Source organism: Danio rerio, chromosome 13 (genome assembly GCF_049306965.1).
Source record: "Danio rerio strain Tuebingen ecotype United States chromosome 13, GRCz12tu, whole genome shotgun sequence".
Classification (NCBI taxonomy): Eukaryota; Metazoa; Chordata; class Actinopteri; order Cypriniformes; family Danionidae; genus Danio; species Danio rerio.
In genome coordinates, this window is record NC_133188.1 from 32,188,631 (window position 1) to 32,213,128 (window position 24,498).

At 32.9% G+C, this 24,498-nt stretch overlaps 1 protein-coding gene across 22 annotated transcripts in view; it reads left to right on the forward strand.

Annotated features, from left to right (window-relative positions):
- Positions 1–1,747: 1,747 nt before the first annotated feature.
- The window catches only part of tacc2 (transforming, acidic coiled-coil containing protein 2), a 99,650-nt gene continuing 76,899 nt past the window's right edge, over positions 1,748–24,498 (forward strand). For 9 of the 22 annotated variants that reach the window (XM_068213069.1, XM_073920931.1, XM_073920933.1 and 6 more), the window contains exon 1: positions 6,600–6,857. In XM_068213069.1, coding sequence (XP_068069170.1) covers positions 6,615–6,857 — 243 coding nt within the window. In that variant the 5' untranslated portion in view covers positions 6,600–6,614. Of the gene's footprint in view, positions 1,905–6,596; positions 6,858–13,011; positions 13,116–16,129; positions 16,187–19,333; positions 19,614–24,498 lie in introns of those variants that run through there. The other 13 variants (XM_073920940.1, XM_073920942.1, XM_073920941.1 and 10 more) reach the window with 3 other exon arrangements.

The window sequence follows — 24,498 nt, forward strand, 5'->3', positions numbered from 1 at the left end:
TTCAGGTAAGTGTGTTGGAGCAGGGTTGGAACTAAACTGTGCAGGGCTTCGGTCCTCCAGGAATTGAGTTTGACACCCCTGCCCTAGACGATCTTAATCCAGCATTTCTTCTATTCTGTCAAACATATTATCAAGTTCAGGAGAGATGCAATGGTGGCCGCACAAGTCTTCACATTGTTCTACATGCATTGTTCAGCTACGTGGACACCTCCAAATGGTGTTTAATGAGTCACATGCTGTATTTATAAGATACAATTCACCTAAAAAATGTCATTTCTGTCCTCATGTAATGTATTTACGACTGCAAAATCCCACTAGACGTGAGCTGTCAGCTGTTACCACAGGAAGGGTGGGCGTGCGCGCACCTCTGAATGAAGTTTACTTTAGTGAACAGAACCTGCATAAACCGTGAATAACAGGTAATAAAGCTGTAAATAACATTCAGTTTGTGGCACAGAGTGATCGTTTGGGAGCCGCGCCGGAAGTGAACCGCTTTTAGCAGTGAAAATGAAACTGAAAGCGAACACAGTGTTGCCAGATGTAGCTGACTGATTCTAGCCCAAAAAGTATCCAAAACCTGTCGAAATGCAAAAAAAAACCCGCCCAGTCATCTGTATTCACGAAAATCACGTCAGTGACAGATTTTAAGCAGTAAATGACAGATTGTAAGCATATGTCTCAAACAATAATTCAACATCAGAATTATCATAAGCATTAATGACCAGGACAAATCTAAAGTCTGTTTAAGTCCACCATTCCAAGTCCATACAAAATTTAGCATTTTAGCCAACTACACAAAGCCTATTGCTGTTTTACCACATGTTTGAGAATAACAATAATAATAGCCAACTCATATTAACCTTTATTTTACATCTACAGAATCGGGAGAAAATAGTGATATTTATTTTAGCCAAAAAATTGCGATTCTCATTTTAGCCAGAATCAAGCAGCTCTAGACGAGAGCAAGTAATTAATAACAGAATTCTAATTTTTATATAAACTAACCCTTAAATTTCAAGATCAAAAGCAATCATTAGTGTGAGACAGCACCACAAATATTATTCTTTTTTTTCTTGTGTTTGTTTCCTCATTTTTAAGATGACATAAATTGACTGTTGTGACCAGCTACAATATTGTAGTAATTCACCATGTTATCAACTAGTTGAACAGTGACATATAAAAAAAAATAATGGGCTAATTTTGATTTCATACTTCCTTCTAAGGCTTAATCTGTGTCATCATGCCTGTCCTATATTCCTTTTTATTTTCTGCTGTCCCATTTCACTTGAGTGGCTCCATCATTTCTCCTCATGGCGATTTTTCGTTGATGCTCATTACCATGTCATCATACCTGCGGCTGTTGCTCTACTAAACTGGCAGATGATGTTTTCTTTCATTTTTCCTATTCTGTATTTTCCATCCTCCCTCTCCTCTCTCTCTCTCTGCCTGTGTGACTCTACCGCTGTCCAAAACAGAGGGGCTTTTTTTACCCTCTCGCAGAGCAGCATCTCTTAGCATATCTGCAAATCCTGACAAAGGAACAGAGAGAGAAAAAAATATCAAGACATTTTTGTATCTTCATCTGAGCTATTTTTATAATTGCTTTGTTATATAACTGAGAATGAGCATGTATGTCATAGTTCTACCCTGGGCATTGCAGTAGACTAGGCTTATTCTCTCTCACACACACTCACTCTCACTCTCACACACATGAAGGGGATTCTCGTACGTTTGCACTCACTTGCTCACACCCTGCTTGCATTGCTCAGCGATGCCAGATCTTTGTAGTGGGGATGCAATCCTGGAGAGATTATTTTTGCAAGCCCTGTAGTGCTTCTGTCACCTCTCCTCAGGAGGACATGGAATACAGGATGGGAAGCTGCATCGGAGTCGCACGCAGCCAGGTAAACGCAGCCTCTTTCCAACTGCAGGCTCAATGGCAGAAACTGAACGAGTGTGAAGACATTGCCGGCTGTGCGGTGGTTGTCAGAAGGGGATGAGGGGGAGTATTTGTTTCGGACTGGGCTGACGTCAGGGGGATATGAAAGAAAAAGCCTGCATTTTTGGCTGTCTCTTCTCGTACTAGCCTGTAGTAGTCGGAGCTTGGGAGATGAAGAGTGTGAAAGGAAGCGGGAATGGAAGGGAAAAAAGAGGGGGAGGTGCAAAGAGATGCCTGACAGTGTACTGTATCTGTGCAGGGAGAGGATGCAAGGAAAGCAATGACAAATAGGGTTAAATGGTGGACACTTGGTGTTTTACGGGAACACGCAAATGGAGTATAGTGTGCAGAAAATGTTCATAAATTATTTCATCTACTGTCAAGACAATAGGGAATTTATGGTGATTTTAGAAACTGCGGGTACATTTTGCATCTCCAAAAGAAACCTTCTATTATTTTTTACAAACAAACTTTAATGAAATGGTTTTGCGTTAATAACTTAAATTCTATCAAGTTATCTCTAAAAATAATGCTTGTATGAGTATTTAAGGACATGTTGTTTCGAAAATGTGGATTAAATATTAACTCCCTATACCAACTGACTGTCTCATGACTTTCAGTTTTCATGAAATTAATGTCTAATTTTCATCTTTTTTTGTGTTTACTAAGTTAAACAGTTGCATGAAACATCTACTTTTTGTATTATTTATAATTTAAGTAAATAAAATTTGTGTCTCTCCCTATATGTTCTGGTCAACTCTGTTACAGTGGTTACAAAAAGGCATATGATAGATTTCTATCATCTGTAAAGCACTGATAAAAAGCATGTGACTTGCTTTAAGTGATGTCAATTCCTCTGTCGGGAAAAGGCATTGAGGATTGTCATTTATTCTTCTCTTATTTATTTGTGCAAAATGTTTAGCATGCACCAAGCAGTGGATTAATTGTTTGTTATTGTGAGATTTATGTGAAATTCTCATTCACATTATGACATCTTTAATATAAAAATGCAAAAACTTTTCTTTTAGACACGCTATGTGGTATCTGATTTGAGGTTAGCTTCTTGAACAAAAACACAAAATAGTGTAAAATGTCAACCCTGTTATTGTCACCTCTGTTAACAGATTCAGATGACTGGAAATTACACATTTGACGTACAGTTGAAGTCAGAATTATTAGCCCCCCTTTGAATTTTTTGTTCCTTTTTTGAATATTTCCCAAATGATGTTTAACAGAGCAAATAGATTTTCACAGTATGTCTGATAATACTATTTCTTCTGGAGAAAGTCTTATTTTTTGTTTAAGTTTTATTTCGGCTAAAATAAGACCACTTTATGGTCAAAATTATTAGCCTCTTTAAGCTATATTTTTTTCGATAGTCTACAGAACAAACCATCGCTATACAATGACTTGCCTTATTACCCTAACCCACCTAGTTAACCTAATTAACCTAGTTAAGCCTTTAAATGTCACTTTAAGCTGTATAGAAATGTCTCAAAAGATATCTACTAAAGTATTGTACTGTCATCACGGTAAAGATAAAATAAATCAGTTATTAGAAATAAGTTATTAAAACTATTATGTTTAGAAATGTCTTGAAAAAAAATCTTCTCTCACCGTTAAACAGAAATTGAGGAAAAAAATGAACAGGGGGCTAATAATTCTGACTCCAACTTTGTCATTCCAGTTTAAGGAAATGAATGAGAATGGCTAAAATGTGTCCGCAATTTATAGAAAGAGTCATGAGTATTCAGTATCTAATTAAATGACCGCTTAATTATTCATAACTGGAATAGTAATCCAGTTTAGATTTTTCATAGACAATAAGTTCTGCATACGTAACCTGTTTAAAACCAAATTAATACTTGCAATTTGAGTACATGCATTTTACTACTTAGGCCTCAAACTTCATGCCTTCTTTAATGTTATGTTGCTTGTGGATATTATGTATACTTGCTCACAAGGGTGACGCTGTGGTTAGCACTGTCGCCTCACAGCAAGAAGGTAACTGATTCAAGTCCCTGGCTGGGTCAGATGGCATTTCTGTGTGGAGTTTACATGTTCTCCCGTGTTCGCGTGGGTTTCCTCCGGGTGCTCCGGTGTCCCCCACAGTCCAAAGACATGTACTACAGTTGAATTTAATTAACTAAATTGGTCGTAGTGTACACGCGTGAATGAGTGTGTAAGGATGTTTCTCAGTACTGGGTTGCAGCTGGAAGGGCATCTGCTATGTAAAAACATATGCTGGATAAGTTGGAAGGAAAATGAATGAATGACTTGCTCACAATAATGACCAGTAAGAAACCGCATAGTCAGAATCAGATTGGTTTTTAATTGTTTTAAGCTGAAACTATGTGCTGTACTACTGGCCACAATTGTGACCATTAATAAAATTACACCTCTTATGTCTTCTAAATGAGCATGTAAGAAGTATATAAACCTGGTCATGTGATATTAATGCATTTTAAATAAAAGAATCTATTTTTTTTAAATATGTATTATAATTTTTTAATGTATTATCAATATCTTGCTAAGCAAAATATCTTGTCTATGCAGTTAAAGTGGTTTTGTGCTTCAGTCATTTTATACTTATTTTAATGGGATTGTTGGGTTTGTCAGTTTATTTTAATACACGGATAATAATCTTTAATATGTTATAATTACATCAGGGATGTGTTTTGTGACTGTCAGCAATTATGCTTCTGTAATTAATGATTTTTTGCTTGATGCATTTAAAAGTCTGGGTTTGGCATTATTATGTAGCAAGAGGTACAAATAAATTATTAGCGATTAAGTGAAATGGGGTGTGTGCTGTGTGTTGTTTTCATAAACTGATGAGGTCAACAGGTAGCAGATGATGACTAATTCATGAATAATGGATATTTGCATTATGCACTGTATAGGGAGCTGTTGTGTAGTTGATATAAAGTGTAAGCAAACAGCATATAAGCAGTTTAGCAACAACGGCTGCCGAACCGTGGATTTTGAAGGATGCCGAAAAGAGCTGAAAATACTGGATTGGTAAGTTTTATTTCTGTACCACTGGATAGGAAGTTAACAGTGAGTAAATGTTCATTTTTGATAAACTATCCCTTTAATAACATAATTCTATATTTTTACTCTAACTGACAATATTTAAATCAGTTAAGTGCTTTAAAATACATGTATTTATTATAGTAAATGTTTTTTGATGATTATCAAATAATCATTTGTTTAACTGTAGGTGTACTACAAATATTCTTGTTGGCTAGTGTGCAAAATCATGGCGAATTTGTGGTTTAAAAAAAGCAACATTTTGACACATTTTAACATTGGCAGTAATAATGGATATAATGTAATGCATATATTTAGGAAAATGTTTCTTTTTAGAGTTAATTTTTCGAGGTAACGTTATTAAGTATGTTGGCTATGTTTCAACTGAGGTAAATGTGATGAGCTAATTTAAAGGTAAGCTGAAATGCAGCGACTGATTACACAAGACCATACACTTTGGATAGTTGTCTTATTTACTTTAACACTCCTTCAGATTTTAATCAAAGTTCATGTCATGCAGTAATGAGAGCGGGCACAGTGGCATCTGGCAGAGAAGTCGAAGAAATGGTTGGATAACGTGATGTTCTGTCCGCGCTTTCACCTGAATCGAGATGTTCCTCTCATGCTAGAAGAGTGCCAAAATGGAATTGTTTAAAATACATAGTAGCTACAAGCTGGTAGTGTTTGAAGACTTTGTTTTGTATAGGAACGAACTAAGCATTGCGTGATTGGATGGGATACTAAAAATAATGTTTTGTTTTGTTTTTGCGTCAACAACAGGACACTGCATTTGATTACATGTATTTAACAAATCGGTTGTTCAAAGTATAGTAACCTATTAAATTTGGGAAATGTAGCCTGTTTTTTCACACAGCCCTAAGTTGGACTTTTGAGGCGCATTGGTTGTGTATACAGGCTAATATAAGGTTGCCATTAAAGAATTATTAGAAATTTTAACTATTGGAGATTGCCGATGGCTGTAAGTCGACAATGATATTTCAGTACAAAAATATAAAGGTTACTTATGAAGGTTTGGGTGACACGGTGGCGCTGTGGGTAGCGCTGTCGCCTCCCAGCAAGTAGGTCACTGGTTCAAGTGGGCATTTCTGCGTGGAGTTGGTGTTCTCCCTGTGTTTGCGTGGGTTTCCTCCGGGTGCTCCAGTTCCCCCACAGTCCAAAGACGTGCAGAAGGTGAATTTAGTTATACTGTCTGTAGTGTTTGTTTGTATATCCTGGTCTTCCAGATTGGGAGTTGAGCATTGGGCTAACAACTAATCTCATAACAACTAGATGTTACAAAACACCTGTATGGTACTGCTAAATATCAACTTTGATATAAATTGTCCTGTGAGTAAGTAATTAAGGTTGGGATAATGTTATTGAGGGGCTATCAGGCTACTGTTAGAGCTGCAGTCTTCCAGTCTCTTCTTTATGTTTGAAACCATTTTCAGTGAATGACTTTTCAGTGACTGAATGCACTTTTAAAATAGAGATAGAGGTTTCAGCTCAGAGAAAAGTGCTGTGTAATTGCTCTGGGGCCCTGTTGGCAGTGAAGGGTACAATCCTTTTAGTTCATGACATTGTGTTTGTTTACAAGTAACCAAGAGCCATACACCGTCCAGCTGACTCTGTCATCTCTACCATGTCAGAGTCAGTGTGGCCCCCACAATCTTCCTGTCAACTTACTGCTTACACCCCCTCTTCCCTGAATTTGCCCTCTTACCTCTATCCTGCCCGAACACTGTGCGGATATAGAAACAAATTTACCAGTCGTCTCAAGAAGAGACAAGCTTGCTTATTGTGGAGTAGCTTCAATAAACAAACCCTAAAACTCTACGTTAACCGTGACTTGGATAAATGTACCACTTCTATTTCTGTGAGCTGGGTAAGTGAGTTTGACTTGACTTTTTTTTATTACTTTTGCAGTTAAATTAATGATTTAAATTAGGTAATTTACTGCACCGACATGGCTTAAATTAGGATAGTAAGCCTTAAACGTCCATAATGTTCATTTTTGTTTGGTGGGGGTTTACCAGAGACTTCTTTTAGAAGTTTATGGTCTTATAAACGAATAAATGTTTATCCCCAACTGATGTGTTTACATGAAGCCTTTCCATTTGCATTAGACCTTTCAATCAATTCCAGTCAGAATACTATGCTCTATACACACTTAATGCTCCGCAAATTTTACACATTTTTAGGATTTTCTTTTCTTTCAATGATAATCTAGTTCATTGCTGTTTGGGTTGTTCCTATAATAATATTTTATTCATATATGCTTACAATGTATTACATTTTATCAGCTTCCCTCCACCACAAAACATCCCATGATCCCAATAAAGGTATAATTATGAATTCTTTCCAAATTTAAATCATTTTTTGAAAATATATTCATATCACAATGTATAGAAGTTTTCTATATCATACAGCCCTAGTTTCTATGTCTGTAAGCATTCAGAAATTGGCTCCATTAACCATGCATCGGAATGTACTAATGTTTAAGTATTGGTGGGAGACATGCTGAAAGGTGATATTTACATCTTGCATAAATATGAGATCTAGATGTTCAGATTTATTTTATTTTATGTTGAATTACAAGTAAAATCAACATAAGCAGGGCTGAAATTACAGTCCATTTACTTTAATAGTTCAGAGTGACAGTGTTCAAAGCAGTGCCGTAATTTATCTTCTTTATTGTTTATCTTATTGATTGGGTGTTTCGGAAAACTTGGCCAAATCTGATTCAATGAGAAATTAGGATCATCTAAACCTGACTCTTCAGCCATCCTTTACATTGAAATCATTGCACATGTTTTCTTTTTTTTTTTTTTTACACAGTTTTTTTACAGTTTGTTTTGAAGAGAAACTGGTGCACATGACTCAAGGCTGGATGGGAAGACTTGAATAACGAGTGACAGACAGGGACTGCATCTATTTATAACAAGTTTCACATTCAGGTTTGCACTTCCTGCCAAAATGTAGAGCAGCCACTGATCACCCAACAGAATCATGTGAACACACAAACACTTCAGAGGAGCAGGAGACTTTATTGACTTAAATAGCTTGGGCAATGATTTTTATTATTGTTTGATACAGAGGATTGTTTCTTGTGAAGTCACTATGTTGTTTATAAAGTTCATATAGAATCTTTTTCGACATGTTGGTCTGAGATATTGCTGTATGCAAACTACATTTTAGTCATTCTTTTGTTTCTAACGGAGGCTTGTAATTGCGTTAAATATCACAGTTGCACCTTGTGACTTCAGAATTGCAAATTATGCCACTGTAACTATGTTCAGCAGCTGTGTGCATAAGTTTGGCATACAAACATGTGATAAAGCTTTTAAAACAGATGCAGGAAAAAAGGAAGGCGTCATCCTGCTCTCTAAACAAGCGCCCTGTTAAGTTAATGTGCAGAAGCCCTTGTTATAAAAAAAAAACAAAAAAAAAACCTCACAGCCACAGAAGAGAAGAGACTCATTTATATTGTGATGTTCCATGTTGTAGCCATTGCCAGCTTCATATACTATAAGCATAAAAAATGCTTTCAGCATTTTCTGAGTTTTTGACATTATTGTTTGTGTTGCATTATGCATATAACTTAATAATTAATCACGTTTCAGCTTTCTTGTAGTTGTGAGTTTTTATGTAATAGTCAAAATATATCACAAAATAATTTTTTAGCTTATACTCTTAAATAGAAATCTTATAGGCTCCTGAGGACCAGCTGTTTAAATTTAACTTTGAAACCTCTGCACTTTTGATCTCAACTCCAGATCATTTCCTTATTTAAATATTTATTCACCCAAAACTGAAAATGTCATAATTTACGCATCTTTCACTTGTCACAAACCTGCTTGAGTTTCTGTCTTCTGTACAAAACACAAGAAGATATTTTGAAAAATTATGAAAACCTGTAGCTATTGATTTTATAAAGTATTTGTTTTTTTTATTTTTCTGGAATGGTTACAGGTTTCTAACATTTTTCTAAATAACTTATTTTGCATTCAACCAAAAAAAAGCAACTCATGATTGAAACCACTCAAAAGTGAGTAAATAATTTAGATTTTAGGGTGGACTATTCTTTTATTTGTATATTTAATAAAATGTTTCCTGTAGTTTTTCATTTAATGCATGTCCTTTTAAGCATGTACCACTTCACACCTATTTATTTAAAAAATGTTTTTATTGGTTTTTAACAAGAGCATGCAAAGTAGTTTACAACACAACATATGAAAAATTACAAACTGTCTTAGTTTTCTTATTTTCCCACTATCTCCTCAAAATAAAATAAATAACATTTATGAATTAAAAAAACATATCCTTTGAGAGAAAAAATATATAAAAAAATAAAAATAATTTTAAAAAAATTAAATAAAAAATTGTTGATTAAAAAATAATAATAATTGAGCAAGTTTACAATAAAAGAGTAAAAAAAGGAAAGAAAATATCGCGTTAAGGAGTCAATATTTTCTCTTTCCAGTTATTTACTGTGTGGAGCTGATACCAACTGAACAGGGTAAGCCTTTGATGTAGTCTAAAACAGGTTTCCAGGTCTTGTAAAAAGATTTGAGAGATCCTGAAAGTAAGCATCTTAACTTACTTAAGTTTTATGCAGCTAAAGATTTCTCGGATCCACATGTCATGTGATGGAGGAAGTATCTGTTTCCATTTGATAAGAATGGTTCATCTAGCTAAAAGAGTAGAAAAAGCAATAACCTGGTAAGATGCAAGTCAAGTCAACTCAATCAGAAATTGCAAAAAGTGCTGTCAAGGGGTTAGAGTCTGGATTTATGTTAATAACTTCATTAACTGTATAAAAAACACTAGACCAGAAATTTGTCAATTGAGGATATTTTTTTTTTTTTTTTGATGTTTACCCACTTTTTGTGCTGGAAGATTTTTTTCTTAGTTCCTAACTATTGCCAAAAGTACTCATGTTAACACTGAAGGAATGTAGATCAATTTTAGTTTTTAGCAACATTCAGGGTAGGGTCTAACTTAGCACGGTAGACTATCATTGACTTCAGTATGCTGTCATACAAAACACTGCAATTGCTATGATTATAAAGCCAGATCAGAATCAGTAAGAGCTTTACTGCCAGCCAGGTATGTTCACACACACAAGGAATTTGTTTTCGTGGCAGAGCTTCTACAGTGCAATAGAATGGCAAAATATGTATTGATAGTACAATAGTATACATAAACAGGACAGTTTTTGGAGAGTAGGGAGGTTTGTACCAGTGATTTACTCAGCAGTCCGAACTATCCAACGTAGTCTTCAGAGGTCAGATTTGGTAGCTGAGATAGACAAGATGTGCAGTTATTGATGTGCAGATAGCCTTCTTACTGCAAAATTACCTTTTGCAGATGTCCAGGGAGTTCTCCATCCTCCAGTTGTGGACGTTGTTAAATGCTGCAATTTAAATTACATCATCACATTCAGTTGCCTTACATCACATCCAATATCCTACTGGCAGTACAAATGCACCCTTGAAAATGAGCCAAGGAGAACATTTAATTCTCATAGGTCTGGTTCCTATATTTGTTGTACCTATATCTACCTTTTTACTCGTGGTACAGTTAGTTTAATAGGTTTCACTCTTACAGTCTTAGGTCATGTCTAATTTTCACAAGCCATGTTTTCCTGAGTATTGGCTCACAGCAGGGGGAGACAAAGTGCAGCTGCTGTTGACTAGTTGATTTTGGCAGTAATCTCCCACCCCTCGGTCACACACATCTATTAGCACAGTCTGTCAAAGGATGAGCTTACTGCACCAGATTAACCCACTAACACAGCTAATGGGTCCAAAACAGGGCTGTAAATGTGCCACGGTGCCATGCAACATATATGCAAGTGTGTATCAAAAACATCAATCTGCCCTCATCTACTGTAACATACATCTGTTTCTGCAATCTAAATTTGAGGCCACACCCTCAATGCAGCTCTAACAGAACTAAAAACACTGCACTACTAAAGGGCATTATTGTTCCACCAAAGGGTTATAGATGGATCCCATGAACTGAGTTTCCTCACATTAGAGCATGCGGTAGTTGTGGTTGTTTGAGGGGGCGACAGCATGACTGATGGGCCCAAGAGCTTTTCTGCAGAGCTCTGGCCACGGGTCAACAGTGTGTGCGAAGTGCTCCAGAAAGATGATTTATGTTTGTAATGAGCTTGTGGTGCTCTTAAAAGTTCTGGCCAGAGGTGTGTTAGACCAATAGAGGAGCTTTTTAAATGGGCTAATAAGACAACAATCCTCCACACACCCGCGCACAGTGAGCGACTCAAGCCAGATGTGCAATGGACCTGAAAACATCACTCTTAATTTGACTGTAAAAAAGTGGACAGTTTGAAATGAGTCATGAATTATAATTAAACTTTCTCTTTGTTTGTTTAAATCATGACTATTAAAACGTCATTCCCATACTTGCCATTTACCGAACCAAATAACTATTGTAAACTACACTCATTCTTAATGACTGGGCTTAACGGTCAAAGAATAAGTGCGTTCAAATTGAAATGTATTTACTGTATCATGTAAAATACACTTTAAATGGTTTAAAAATACAGCACAAAAATTGTAAACCTATACCTGTGATGGCACATGATCATTCAGAAATCATTCTAATATACTGATTTGGTACACAGTAAACAATCATTATTATGATGAAAACAGTTGTTTTTAATGACTTAATGGTAAATATAAAATTGATTTGCAACATCAGAACCATACAGCAGTGAAAAAAAGAGGTCATTTGAAACTGGTGGATTGCTTCGGGTTTTGTTCTGTAAAAGCCTGATATCATGCTATTGGATTTCAAAATATTGCCTTTTACAGCATTTGTTTTAGAAAATAAGAAGTTCAAAATAATTGAAAATCAAGGTTATGCCATAAAATATATATTTCTTACGTGAAAACATTAGAAAAAACATCATATAAATATATTTGGCACCTTTTTTTTGGATATTTTATGCCAAAAATGCCTTTTAACGACAGTGTTCTTATTTTATATTCTGAATAAATGTTATTGGCAGTTTATAAAATAAAACACAAATTATGTTTGACTTAAACACATACAGTGCTCAGCAACTATGAGTACACACCCCACAAATCTGAAATGAATATTTTCTATAGGATGCTTTACAATATTATATTTGTATATATACATTAGTCAACACTGAAGTCAAATCTGGAGCTCATCTAACAAAATAACTTAATCGGCCAAATGTTAAAAATGTTAAATAAAATTTTCAAAAACAGTAAGAGAAACAAAAAATATATAAACTTCTTTTGAAATGTTGCAAATTTTCATAAATATGTCTGTTTAATAAATCTGTTTTGTTCAAATGCTTCAATATATACTACCCATATTCACTGAGAAATGAATGAAACTATTCGTTTTCAAAATGGGGTCCTGAGCACTGTAACTATTAACAGAGAAACACAGCAATTTGAAGTGGCCTTCATTGTTCTTTTTGATTAATTTAGTTAAACATATACTTGAATATATTTTTTAAAACAAATTCTAACTTCAAAGTAAAACAATAGAACCCTAATTCTGTAATACACTATGATCATCTTATTGTCATTCTTTTTAGAGGCATTGGCAGATTATTATTATTATTATTATTATTATTATTATTATTATTATTTGTCTGCTTTGGCCTGGTTTCAAAAAAAAAATTCGTTTTCAGTACAATTTAAATATTTGGGCGTTTTCAACAGGTTATCTATGTATTTCAGGTCTTAATACCTGTTGAATAAATGATTACTTCAATTCTCTGAAACTGCCTAAAGGTCATGACTAAAGGAAAGATATACTTTTATTTCTAGAAGCCTGAGAAAGTTGTTCTATTGGATAGCATCTCTGCACTTTGTTCTGCTTTCTTCAGAGCCTCTTAATCTCAACACATGACACATACTTGCACACATATTTCACTCCCTGATCGCTCACAGCTCAGTGTTTTCCTGGAGTCTGGCACAGAACTAGTGTTTGTTACTGACAGTATCTGCTTTCTTTACATCGTCCTTCAGTCTTTCAGAGGTGGCCTGTGCCATTAATGGTCTGATGTGAAAGGAGTCTCCTGCCAGCCCTGCTTGACACCATGGGCAATGAAAACAGCACTTCAGAGCTGCCGGTAAGAGGGTTGATGGTGTGATCTGCTGTCTGCATCAGCATTGCAGTATCCATCTCTTCTGAAACACTTGGATATCATGCTTGTGTGCTTTAAAACTAGACCGTGTTTACAGCTGTTATGACTTTTGGTGGCATTTGTTTGCATTCCCACATCAACCGACATGCCTGTGACAAGCCGTGCTTGAGATAACAGCACAAATATAGACTGTGGTAAAATCATGATGTTTGCTTTGTGTTCGCTGTGTTGTCAAACATTCTGAATGAATATAGTTTTGAAAAAGCACAGATGGTCAGTGAACTCATTCTGTGTGGGATTTTGTTTTTGCTCACTTTGTTGTATTAGCACTAGATAGTAACTAACAAAGTACACTCAAAAATAATGTTTGCTGTTTGTTCAAGATATTTATTTAAAATGAGCTGAAAAAACACATTTTTTGTTTATGGGGGGACAACTTAATTGTTTTATGTTCAATTTACTTAAATTAGTAAAAAATTGATTTTTACAGTGCAGAACTATATTATTTTTTTTGTAGCATAACAGCAGTTAGGGTGCTTTAAAAATACAGCGTTTCCAGCAAATAGTGTGTTATTGTTTATGTCTGAGAAGCAGTGATTTTAATGTTGCCTTTAAAAGCCTGCTTGAAAAATTGCTGAAGGATGTCTTGTGCTAATTAACATATTTATGATGTGACCTTGCATCATCCTTTTAATTTTGTTTACTTTTTATACAGCCTATTCTTATTTTATTACAGCAAAAGCTATGTAAGTTTCTCATTTACATATTTTTGATGTTATGGCATTTTGGCAATTAATCACTCTCTGTTAAAGTCACCCAGCTGTTATTTCACCTTTATCTACTGACAAAATGATAATGAGAGAAGAGAGAAAATGTTAAAAATTGCTTAATTTCTAACTGTTTTTTGTTTTATTTAAACAATAAAGCCATTTACCAGAATTCTCATTGCTAAACTTTATGAAAGTAGCAGCAACAGTAAAATGTGCGGTCCCACTTTATATTAAGTGGCCTTAACTAATATGTACTTACACAGGAATTATTAGTTTGTTACAATGTACTTATTGTTTAAATACATGTATTTACTTTGTACTTATGCTTGATTAAATACATGTATGTAATTACATTTGTAGTTAACTTTTGTAATTCCATTTGTAAATACACTGTTGACCATCCCTTACACCTTAATCCACCCTTAAACCTACCCATGCCACCAAACCTGTCCATAACCCAACCTCTATCCCAACTCAAAAGCATCACAAGTGTTCTCAAATACATTATAAACACAGTAAGTACATTGTATTTTTTTATGTAAGTACATAGTAGTTAAGGACACTTAATATAAAGAGGGACCAAATGTGCTAATTGATGAATGACAATATTCAGTAACACTTTATTTTGATGGTCCTTATTGCACATTTTGTTGACCAAAAGTTGCATTGCGACTACATGCCAATTGCGTCTTATTTGAGTATTAGTAGACTGTTGGCTTAATATCTGCTGATACGGCTGCTGAACAGACATTTAACTGGCTATAAGAAACTTACATCAACAAGTGCATGTCAACTTACATTAACTCTAACCCCAACCTAACAGTTTACTTAATCTAATAATAATTAGTTGGCAAGTAGATGCAATGTAACTTAAATTCAACAAAATGTGTTAAAGGGACCATCAGAATAAAGTGATACCCAAAATTTAATAATGATATTATATCATGTAAAATTCTGTGAACATTTTTTTATTATTTAAAGTTTTATGGTGCTTTTATATAATATTCACATTGTTTTTTTTTATTTATTTTTTTTGCAGTGGTGTTCATTACAACGGCAAAATGCTTGACGACTATTGGTTTAATAATTCAAACATTAAGATTACAGATGTTAATCCGGCCTACATGTTAAAACATTGATTGAAATTTCTCTGACTATTTATAAGACCATGCTACAATAACACTGTATAAAGCTCACAATGAAAACTACAGAAGCTTATAATAATTTAAGGTGAAGTTATATGCCTTAAAACATTTCATAATCTGATTACAATTCATAAATATTTTATTAAATGTTGTTAATAACCAATACAGGTTATTTATAACTAATATCATTCATGTTTAACTAATTAAACAGTAAAAACAGATTTATTAAAGATACTTAGGATGCTTTTTTGTAAAGCATAACCTATTGTACTTTAAAACTCTTTTGCAGTATTGTGATAATATGTACCATGAAAAAAGCTTTAGAGATTAATCACAACAAAAATGATCATCATCAGAAGCTGATTGGTTATATTTAATCAAAAGCAGTCATACCTCAGTGGTTCTCTTCACTGTTTAGTGTGAGAAAGTTCAAATGATTCTACTAGCACATATAAAGGTGTTTGACACATTTAATGTTCATGAATCATTTAGTTTAAACTGTTGAACAGAGATAAAACAGTCTTTTAAAAATTCAAGTTCATATCACAAGATATTTTTGTTTCCCCCAAAAGTTGGGTTCTGATTAAATAATAAATTAGATAATAGTAGGTATTTATATCATGCCTATGTTATTAACAAAAGCATATTGCAACCTAGCACCTAATTACTCATTCTAAACGTGAAATTATTATGATTAGTTTGTAGCTTAAACTACTGTTTCTAAGTAGCTTTCCTGACAATGATCTCATAATTTAAATCTTTTGCCTGTGTATGACCATTTGAAATAAGACATTACAAATTATTTACGCATTCAGCGGTTTGATCTTTAATGATCCCTGAAAGGAATAATTTGAGTGACGTTATGCTACATTGAAAAGCCTACTTAACTTGGAATTCAGGGTTTATTTAATAGGATCTTAATCTACTGGGCACACAGACTAGTTTGGGAGGTTCCCAGAACAAACTTTAAGTACTTTTGGTAAAATTCCAACAGCAGCACTGACAGTCTGAGGTGTAAAGCGACCCAAATATGCATTTACTTAAATCTCTTTTTTTGTACTCCATGTATTTGTCTCTGCCACAGGAGGGCACTCCACAGAATGTGGTGCTATTTCCTCCAGAAGAGACACAGTCTGACATGGTAAAGGGTGCATGAGGATTTCAGCATGCTTGTGTGAAGTTGCACTTGGAGTGTGCATGGTAATTTTACTACAGAATCATGCAAACACATAGCAGTAAATTTGGATTATTGAGTTGAGATAAATACTTAAATCAGCCTAAATTGGATTGAGATGTTCTAGTGATCAAGATGAAGAAAGGGATGTTACAATGTGCCAGTCTTTCTATTGTGGTGACCCCCGATGGAATAAACTGAAGGAAAGTAAGTAACTGCCCAGTAATAAGTAAAGGCCTCTTTTTATTACTAGACCTCTCTCACCCATTTTTATACACAATTTTAAACAAAAAAAGCAATGTTTCTCTTTTTTGTCCATTTTCCCCCTTTTTTCTGCCTGAAGACATCAATAAAATATACTCAATTTCATTTCAAGTACTTTAAGAATGTGGATGCTTAAGAGAGAGCAACATTGTGTTGGCTACTCTGAGATTTGTTTCTCTATTTTTCTTTACAGATTTATCAGTAAAATACCTTAAATACATTTATTGATTTCATTTTCCTAATATAACATGTTCCTCATATTTCCTCATATTAAGCATAGAGTCATTCATTACCAGGAAGTGTTCAATCCAGACATCACTTTAAGCCATTACTGTACAATAAAAACAAATATATGTAACTACTGGAAAAGTGGGGCCCATTCCTTAGATTGTATAGGTTCGTAATGTCTCTGTAATTTTTTTCTAATTTTTATCTCCTTTCTTTTTACATGTCATTCTGTTTTGTTTCTTATTCCATTAGACTGGCAGAGATTTTATTTTGATAGTGCTCTATAATTGCTGTATTATTTGCTAGTGTTTTGGTGCATGTTCTAGTTAGTATCAGGTAATAACACTGAGATCATTTTGTTAATATATATAAATGATGAACACTATTGGGTGTTATGTTTTCATTAAAACTACTGGAAAAGTTTTTTGAACAATTACAGTCAAAAAAGTATTGCATTTTTCCCTTATATTATAAATAGGGTATAAATATACAATAAAATTCTCATAAAAGCTCATTTTTGCTGCTTGTTTAAGCTACTTATTAAAAAAAGAGCGGAAACAACACAATTCTAAATTCTTTTTTGGGGACAACTTAATATGTTCAACCCCCAAAACATGTCCTGGATAAGTCAGCGGTTCATTCCGCTGTGGAATCATTCCGCTATATATATATATATATATATATATATATATATATATATATATATATATATATATATATATATATATATATATATATATATATATATATATATATATATATATAAAGGGGGGCTAATAATTCTGACCTCAACTACATACACGCACACATACACACACACACACACACACACACACACACACACACACACACACACATATTATATCAACTCAACTATATATACATATATATATATATATATATATAAAGGGGGGCTAATAATTCTGACCTCAACTACATACACGCACACATACACACACACACACACACACACACACACACACACACACACACACACACACACACACACACACACACACACACACATATTATATCAACTCAACTATATATACATATATATATATATATATATAAAGGGGGGCTAATAATTCTGACCTCAACTACATACACGCACACATACACACACACACACACACACACACACACACACACACACACACACACACACACACACACACACACACACACACACACACACACACACACACACACACATATTATATCAACTCAACTATATATACATATATATATATATATATATATATATATATATATATATATATATATATATACATATATATATATATATATATATATATATATATATATATACATATATATATATATACATATACATATATATATACATATATATATATATATATATATATATATATATATATATATATATATATACATATACATATACATATATATATATATATATATATATATATATATGTATATGTATATATATATATATATATATATATATATATATATATGTATATGTATATGTATATATATATATATATATATGTATATGTATATATATATATATATATATATATATATATATATATATATATATATATATATATATATATATATATATGTATATGTATATGTATATGTATATRTATATATATATATATATATATATAYATATACATATATATATATATATATATATATATATATATATATATATATATACATATACATATATATATATATATATATATATATATATATATATATATATATATATAGTTGAGTTGAGTTGATATATATATTACTTACTTAAGAACAATCTAATAGTACAAGTAAAAAATGCAAGAACAAAAATAAGACAAAAAACTGAAAAAAAAAAAAAACGACAAACCATTTTGCTATACATTTCCTTCTTTTCCACTATCTTCATACAAGAAAGAATTGACCTTATAAAAGTTTCAGGAAAACATGTAGACATAGCTTTCCATCTCCTCTCACTTATAGTTAAATTCCATAATATGCTAATTACATGTGATACCAATTTCAAGTGTTCAGTTCAGACACATACATCAGTATGTTGCATGTAGCATATATACACATACAGTATATGCAGCATATATATTATCATATATGTGCATATATACTGTATATACTGTAGGTTTCATGTTTGTACATATATGCTCATATAGGCTCTTTTCTTTAAAGGAATCTATTTAAATTTTGTTATGTCAACTTAATCGATTTGTGTTGGAAAAACATGAATGAATTGTGTGGAAGAATGCACATTTTTAAAGTGTAGGAACTGTAGTAAAAGAGGCCTGGGTGATATTTACTATGATTCAACAAGTCTGTATTTCATTCAAAGTCCTAAAACCTAAAACTGAATATATGCTCTCCACATATAGACTGACCTTTGTCCCATTATTTCCCAGCATTCACCTGCAGCGAGTGTATCAGAGTGCAGACATCAGTGGCCAGCAGGAAGTGACAGAACAGCAGCCGCAGACATTAGAGACAGGAGGAGGAAGCCTGAGAGGGAGGGAGGGATCAGAGGGCAGAGGCGTCATGCTGAAACACTTACAGGGGGAGGGATCACTACTCAACTTGCTCTGTGTGTGTGTGTTCTGAGATTTCGTAGTACTGCTTCTCAGGGGGAACAGTCTGTTTCGTTCTTCCAAGGACTAGCAGAGTTTCTCCTGTGAAGGGCATGGATGTGTAGCTGTGGAGGGCTGAAGGCTGAGTCAGGAGACAGGATCATAGGCAGCACCGGCAGCATGTGTTGCAGCATGTTTGTGTCTTTGCCTAGCTGAACCAAAACACACACACACTCTGGGAGTTTAGCGCAGGAGTGCTGCACTGTGGAGTCACAGCTTTCGAGGGCAAATGTGTGTGTGTCTGCTTGGAGAAGGTGAGTTTGTGATTTATTTGCTGGCTTCTTAGTAAATAGGCCAACATTGAACTCATTTGTTGTAATTCATGTTAAGATCTTTTAATTTTTAAAACAACAACAGCAGCAATAACATGGAAGCACTTTACAGTACGGTCTTAATTGTTCACATTAGTTAATGCTTTAACTGATAGCAATTAATAATGAGATAGTTTGCTATGATTATGATTAATAAATTCTTTGATATCCTTCTCATGTCATGTTAATAAATAAATTACCTAACATTAACTAATAGAAGTGTGACCAACTAAGATACTGTTTATTGACCTTGTTTATGTTGGCTCATAAAATGTTCATTTTAGATTACTTTGCATTAAATGATAAAAATGTTCAAAGTAAAAACTTTAGATCTTTTAATTATATTAAGAGTTCAGATGAATATTTTCTAGAACAAAAGTCTAGAAAAGATTGACACATTTTATTTCAGCTAGCTGCCAAATAAATATTTCTCATTTTTGTTTTTAATTAACACATATGTCAAATTAATATTAATAACAACAACAAATAAAGTAATACATAAAATATGTAAAAAAACTAATAAAATATGTTTGAACTTTTTTTTTTTATAAAACTGCAATAGTTAGCATTTTTGTAACACTGCATTAATGACTTCCAGAGTGTGTATTTTGTCTCACTGAACTTTAAAATTTTCTTTTTTGATGTAAAGTAGCTAATTACATATGATGGCACTTTACAGTAAAGTCTTAATTGTTCACATTATTTAATTCTTTAATTGATAGGACATAATAATGAGATAGTTTTGCCACAACTTTGGATTTTGTTATGATTAAGATTTTTAAATGCTGTACAAATTTTGTAATCATGTCATGTTAATAAATACATTACCTAACATTAACTAGTGGAACCTTACTGTAAAGATTTAGATTACATAGTTATCTTAAACTAAAATGGTAAAGCTAAAGTATTGCCTAGAACAGAAATGTTAAAAACATGAACACATTTTATTTCAGCTAGCTATAGCTGCCAAATAAATGTATATATTTTTTTTGTTTTTGATTAACACATAAATAATATTAATAGTAATAATTATAATAATAACAGTGTTATTAATAGTAGTAGTATATTAAAAGTTAGTTCACCCCAAAATAAAAATGATCATTATTTCCTTGAGACATTTTTTTAAGATTTTAACTAAACTGAAAAGAAAACAGAATGTATAAAAATTGTAAAATTATATTTAAAGTAGTGCAATAGTTACCTTGCATTTTTTAACACTGCAATGATTTCCAGAGTTTGTATTTAGTTTTATTGATCTTTAAAAATATTTTAAAGACATAAACTAAATACATAAAATTAAAAATGAAAGAATTATAAATAAATATCCCTTGTAATCTTTTCATTGAATTCTATTTTTATTGATGTGTTTTTTTGAATGTGTGCGTACGTTTCTGTGGTTTCAAATGGGCTGGATCTCATATCATTGATGGCTAGTGTCTGTATGCCAGAACTATTTAGAGGTCAGTCTGCTGTGTTGGGCTTATATGATCGCCATGGTAACCAGTAACCCTGGTTGGTAGTTAACAGCAGGGATTTACTGTAGTGCAGGACAATGGCCGGTTAAAGGAGCAGGTCAAAGCAGGCCATATGGGGTTTGCTTTTCAGGACCACTCATGCTGTAGGTCAAAGGACAAAAGCAGACAGGGACCCTTTTTTAAAAAGAGATGATTTGGGTTACCTTTCATTATCCAAGGCCCTTGTGTGCTTGCTGTATATAGGGGTAAGAGAAGTCTTTGTACAACCTAAGTTTAAATATTACACACACTGTCAAATGTAGCTCAGTGAGTGTTAATATTTTTTAAGGTGCTTAAGGTTCATTGAAGGTTTTAGGGTTTAAGTAGAGGTTTACAGCATAGACAGGAAACAGGAAGTTGGGGAACATGAAACCAACCATGAAAAATGATATAATAAGCAGATAAAATGTGGTATCATTCTATTACACTCAAGTGTAGGTGTGAATAAATATTGTCTTACAGCGTGTACAGTTAAAGGGAGACAAAAGTCATTTTTTATGATCAGGGTTGAAAGTGTTTGATCTGTGCTATTGATTTGGGTTTGCTTATGTGTTATATAAAGCATTGTTGTGTAAAAAAAGCATTAGCAATTAATTACTCCTTTATCGGATGTAGAATTGACATCGATTACTATATATACAGTGCTCTCCACCCGCATATCTCTCATTTAAATAAATATTTTCTATAGGATGCTTTACAATATTATATTTGTGCATATACTTTAGTTTAGTCAGTACTGAAGCCAAATCTGGAGCTAATCTAACAAAATAATTTACAATTATGCTTGAAATTAGCATCACAAAACAAATATATACACTTTTGTTGAAATGTTGTAGTTTGCATTTTTGTGCAGTATTTTGCATGAATTTAAATTGATTATCTTTGCATTTCTAAAGCTGTTCTGCGACTAAAATATTATTTTAATAAATATATATGATTAATAAATCTGTTTTGTTCAAATGCACCAATATGTATTACCCACATTCATTGAGAAATGCATAAAAAATACTAATTTTCAAAATGGAGTGTACTCATGCTGGGCACTGTATGTATACTCCATTGTGTTTCCAATGTATTTAAACCAGTGTCTTATCTCAAGTTAAGCTATTAATTATAACAATAGTACAATGCTACTAAATGTTATTAAGTAATATTTAAGCAAATAAAATGAGAAAGTTAATATTATTATACCTTTTTGTTCTGATATTTTATCACAACTGATGTTATATTTAAAATGTCTCTGTCAATAATGTGATATAAATGTCCTGATATAAACTTCAATTTAGTCAAAAAACATCACAATTTTGTCATAGTCACAATTATTTTTTGACTAAAACAAGATTCCATAGATTCCACTTAAATTCCACACATTGCCCTTAAATTATTATAATGTAGTTTTTGATAGGCCTGAATGAATGAATGAATGAATACATGAATTAATATTAATTCATAACATTAATTATAGTGTATACAAACATATTTTTACTTGTGGTTTAAGACATCATTTGCCTATATTTGAATGTTTGAAATTTCTATAAAATACAAGGTAAGAATGGCGAGTCCTGGAGTAGTTTAACAGACAATGAGTCTTAATTTTGATTTGAGTCTCTGTGGGAGAGAGCTTTTGGGAGACTTCGATACAGTACAGTGATTGTTCACCGGTGTGTGAAGTGCATCCCGTTCTTCAGGGGTTTTGCCGTTTTCTGTCAAAACCCCAGTTATCTGTCACAACCGAATGCTGATGAAATGTGAAACCCTTGTGTTTGTTTCACAAATTAAATGTCTGAATAAGCAAATGGAATCGGAACCTTTGACTTTGTCTGGACATGTATTGAAGAGTTTCATTTGATACTCTGACCTGATTTAAACTGAGTGGTGTTTGTCTTTACAATGGCCTGGAAATGTAGATCAGTGCATTACAGCTTTGAGAAAGTACAACACATAACCTCTGGTAAAGGTAAGAATGCATGTGTGTATTGCGTGCATTAGATATGTGTGCTGGGGTCAAAGATGCTAAAAAAGCATGGGTAAAGGACGTGGAACTCCTTTGTAATGCACCTCTAATGGGACTTGTGTTCAGAGTGCCTGCAACATGATCTGCTGCTGCGGCACAAGGACTTGCCTGTGAATCATAGTGTGTTGATCAATGAGTGTGTGTGGTTGAGATCAGTCTGTGCTTTCGAGGGATTTGGTTCTCTCTTACTCTAAATCAGAGTGTTTGTTATGCAAATGAAAGTTTGAAAGATAGCATATCGTATCTCTAATTGTGATGTAATTTCTGTGATGTCACTTTTTTAAAAATAACATCAGGATTTTAAATAAATGTGACCCTGGACCACAAAATCAGTCATAAGGGTCAGTTTTTGGAAACTTTTATTTATAGATCATCTGAATAAACTAAATAAATTATCTTTTCGTTGATGTATGGTTTGTTTGGATCTGGCGATATTTCTATTTATATATTTGTTTGGATCAAGCGATATTTTTAAATGATCTTTTCATTAATGTATTTTTTGTTTGGATCAGGTGATATTTATAAAATCTGGAATTTGAGGGTTCAAAAAATCTAAATATCGAGGAAACCACCTTTAGAGTTCTTTGCTTGATCTTTTCTAAATATTATAATAATTTTGGGCATAAAATAAATATAGATCATTTTGACAATTACAGTATATTTTCCAAAATTCACAAGTATGCTTTATAATTTGTAATTTGCCAAAATAAAATGTAAATATGTATGCTGATAATTTACATTTTTTTATATTTCAGAACATATTTTTCTGAAATAAAAATAACATATTTTAATAGTGATGTACACAAAAAATAAATTGATGCAATTTTTATTTAGAATTAGTTTTTAAATATCACAAACAATAACTAAGATTTGTAACAATTCAAAACGCTTGAGAATGCATTCAGTGTTTAAACTGTGGCAACTAGTTCAGCTATCCTATTTCATTTGGAGAGGAGAGTTGTAAAACCTGTAAAGGCAGAACAATCACTCATTTAGCCTCATTTGCAACGAAACAATAGGTGTGCACAGCTACTAAAAATATAGACAAAAAACTGGTGAATACTCTGAAAAATACAGATTTCTTTTAATGACATTAATGATTAAAAAAACATTTTAATATCCATTTTACAAAATGTTATTCAAAGTGGAAATGGCATCTTTATATTTTTATTGAAAAAGGGAACATTTATTCATTTATTTAATAAGTAATTACAAAGGAATGGCATTTAGCAGTGAATTAAACATATGATTGACTGCGGCAGGTCCTGCATTAACTAATGATCAGATGATTTCTAAATAG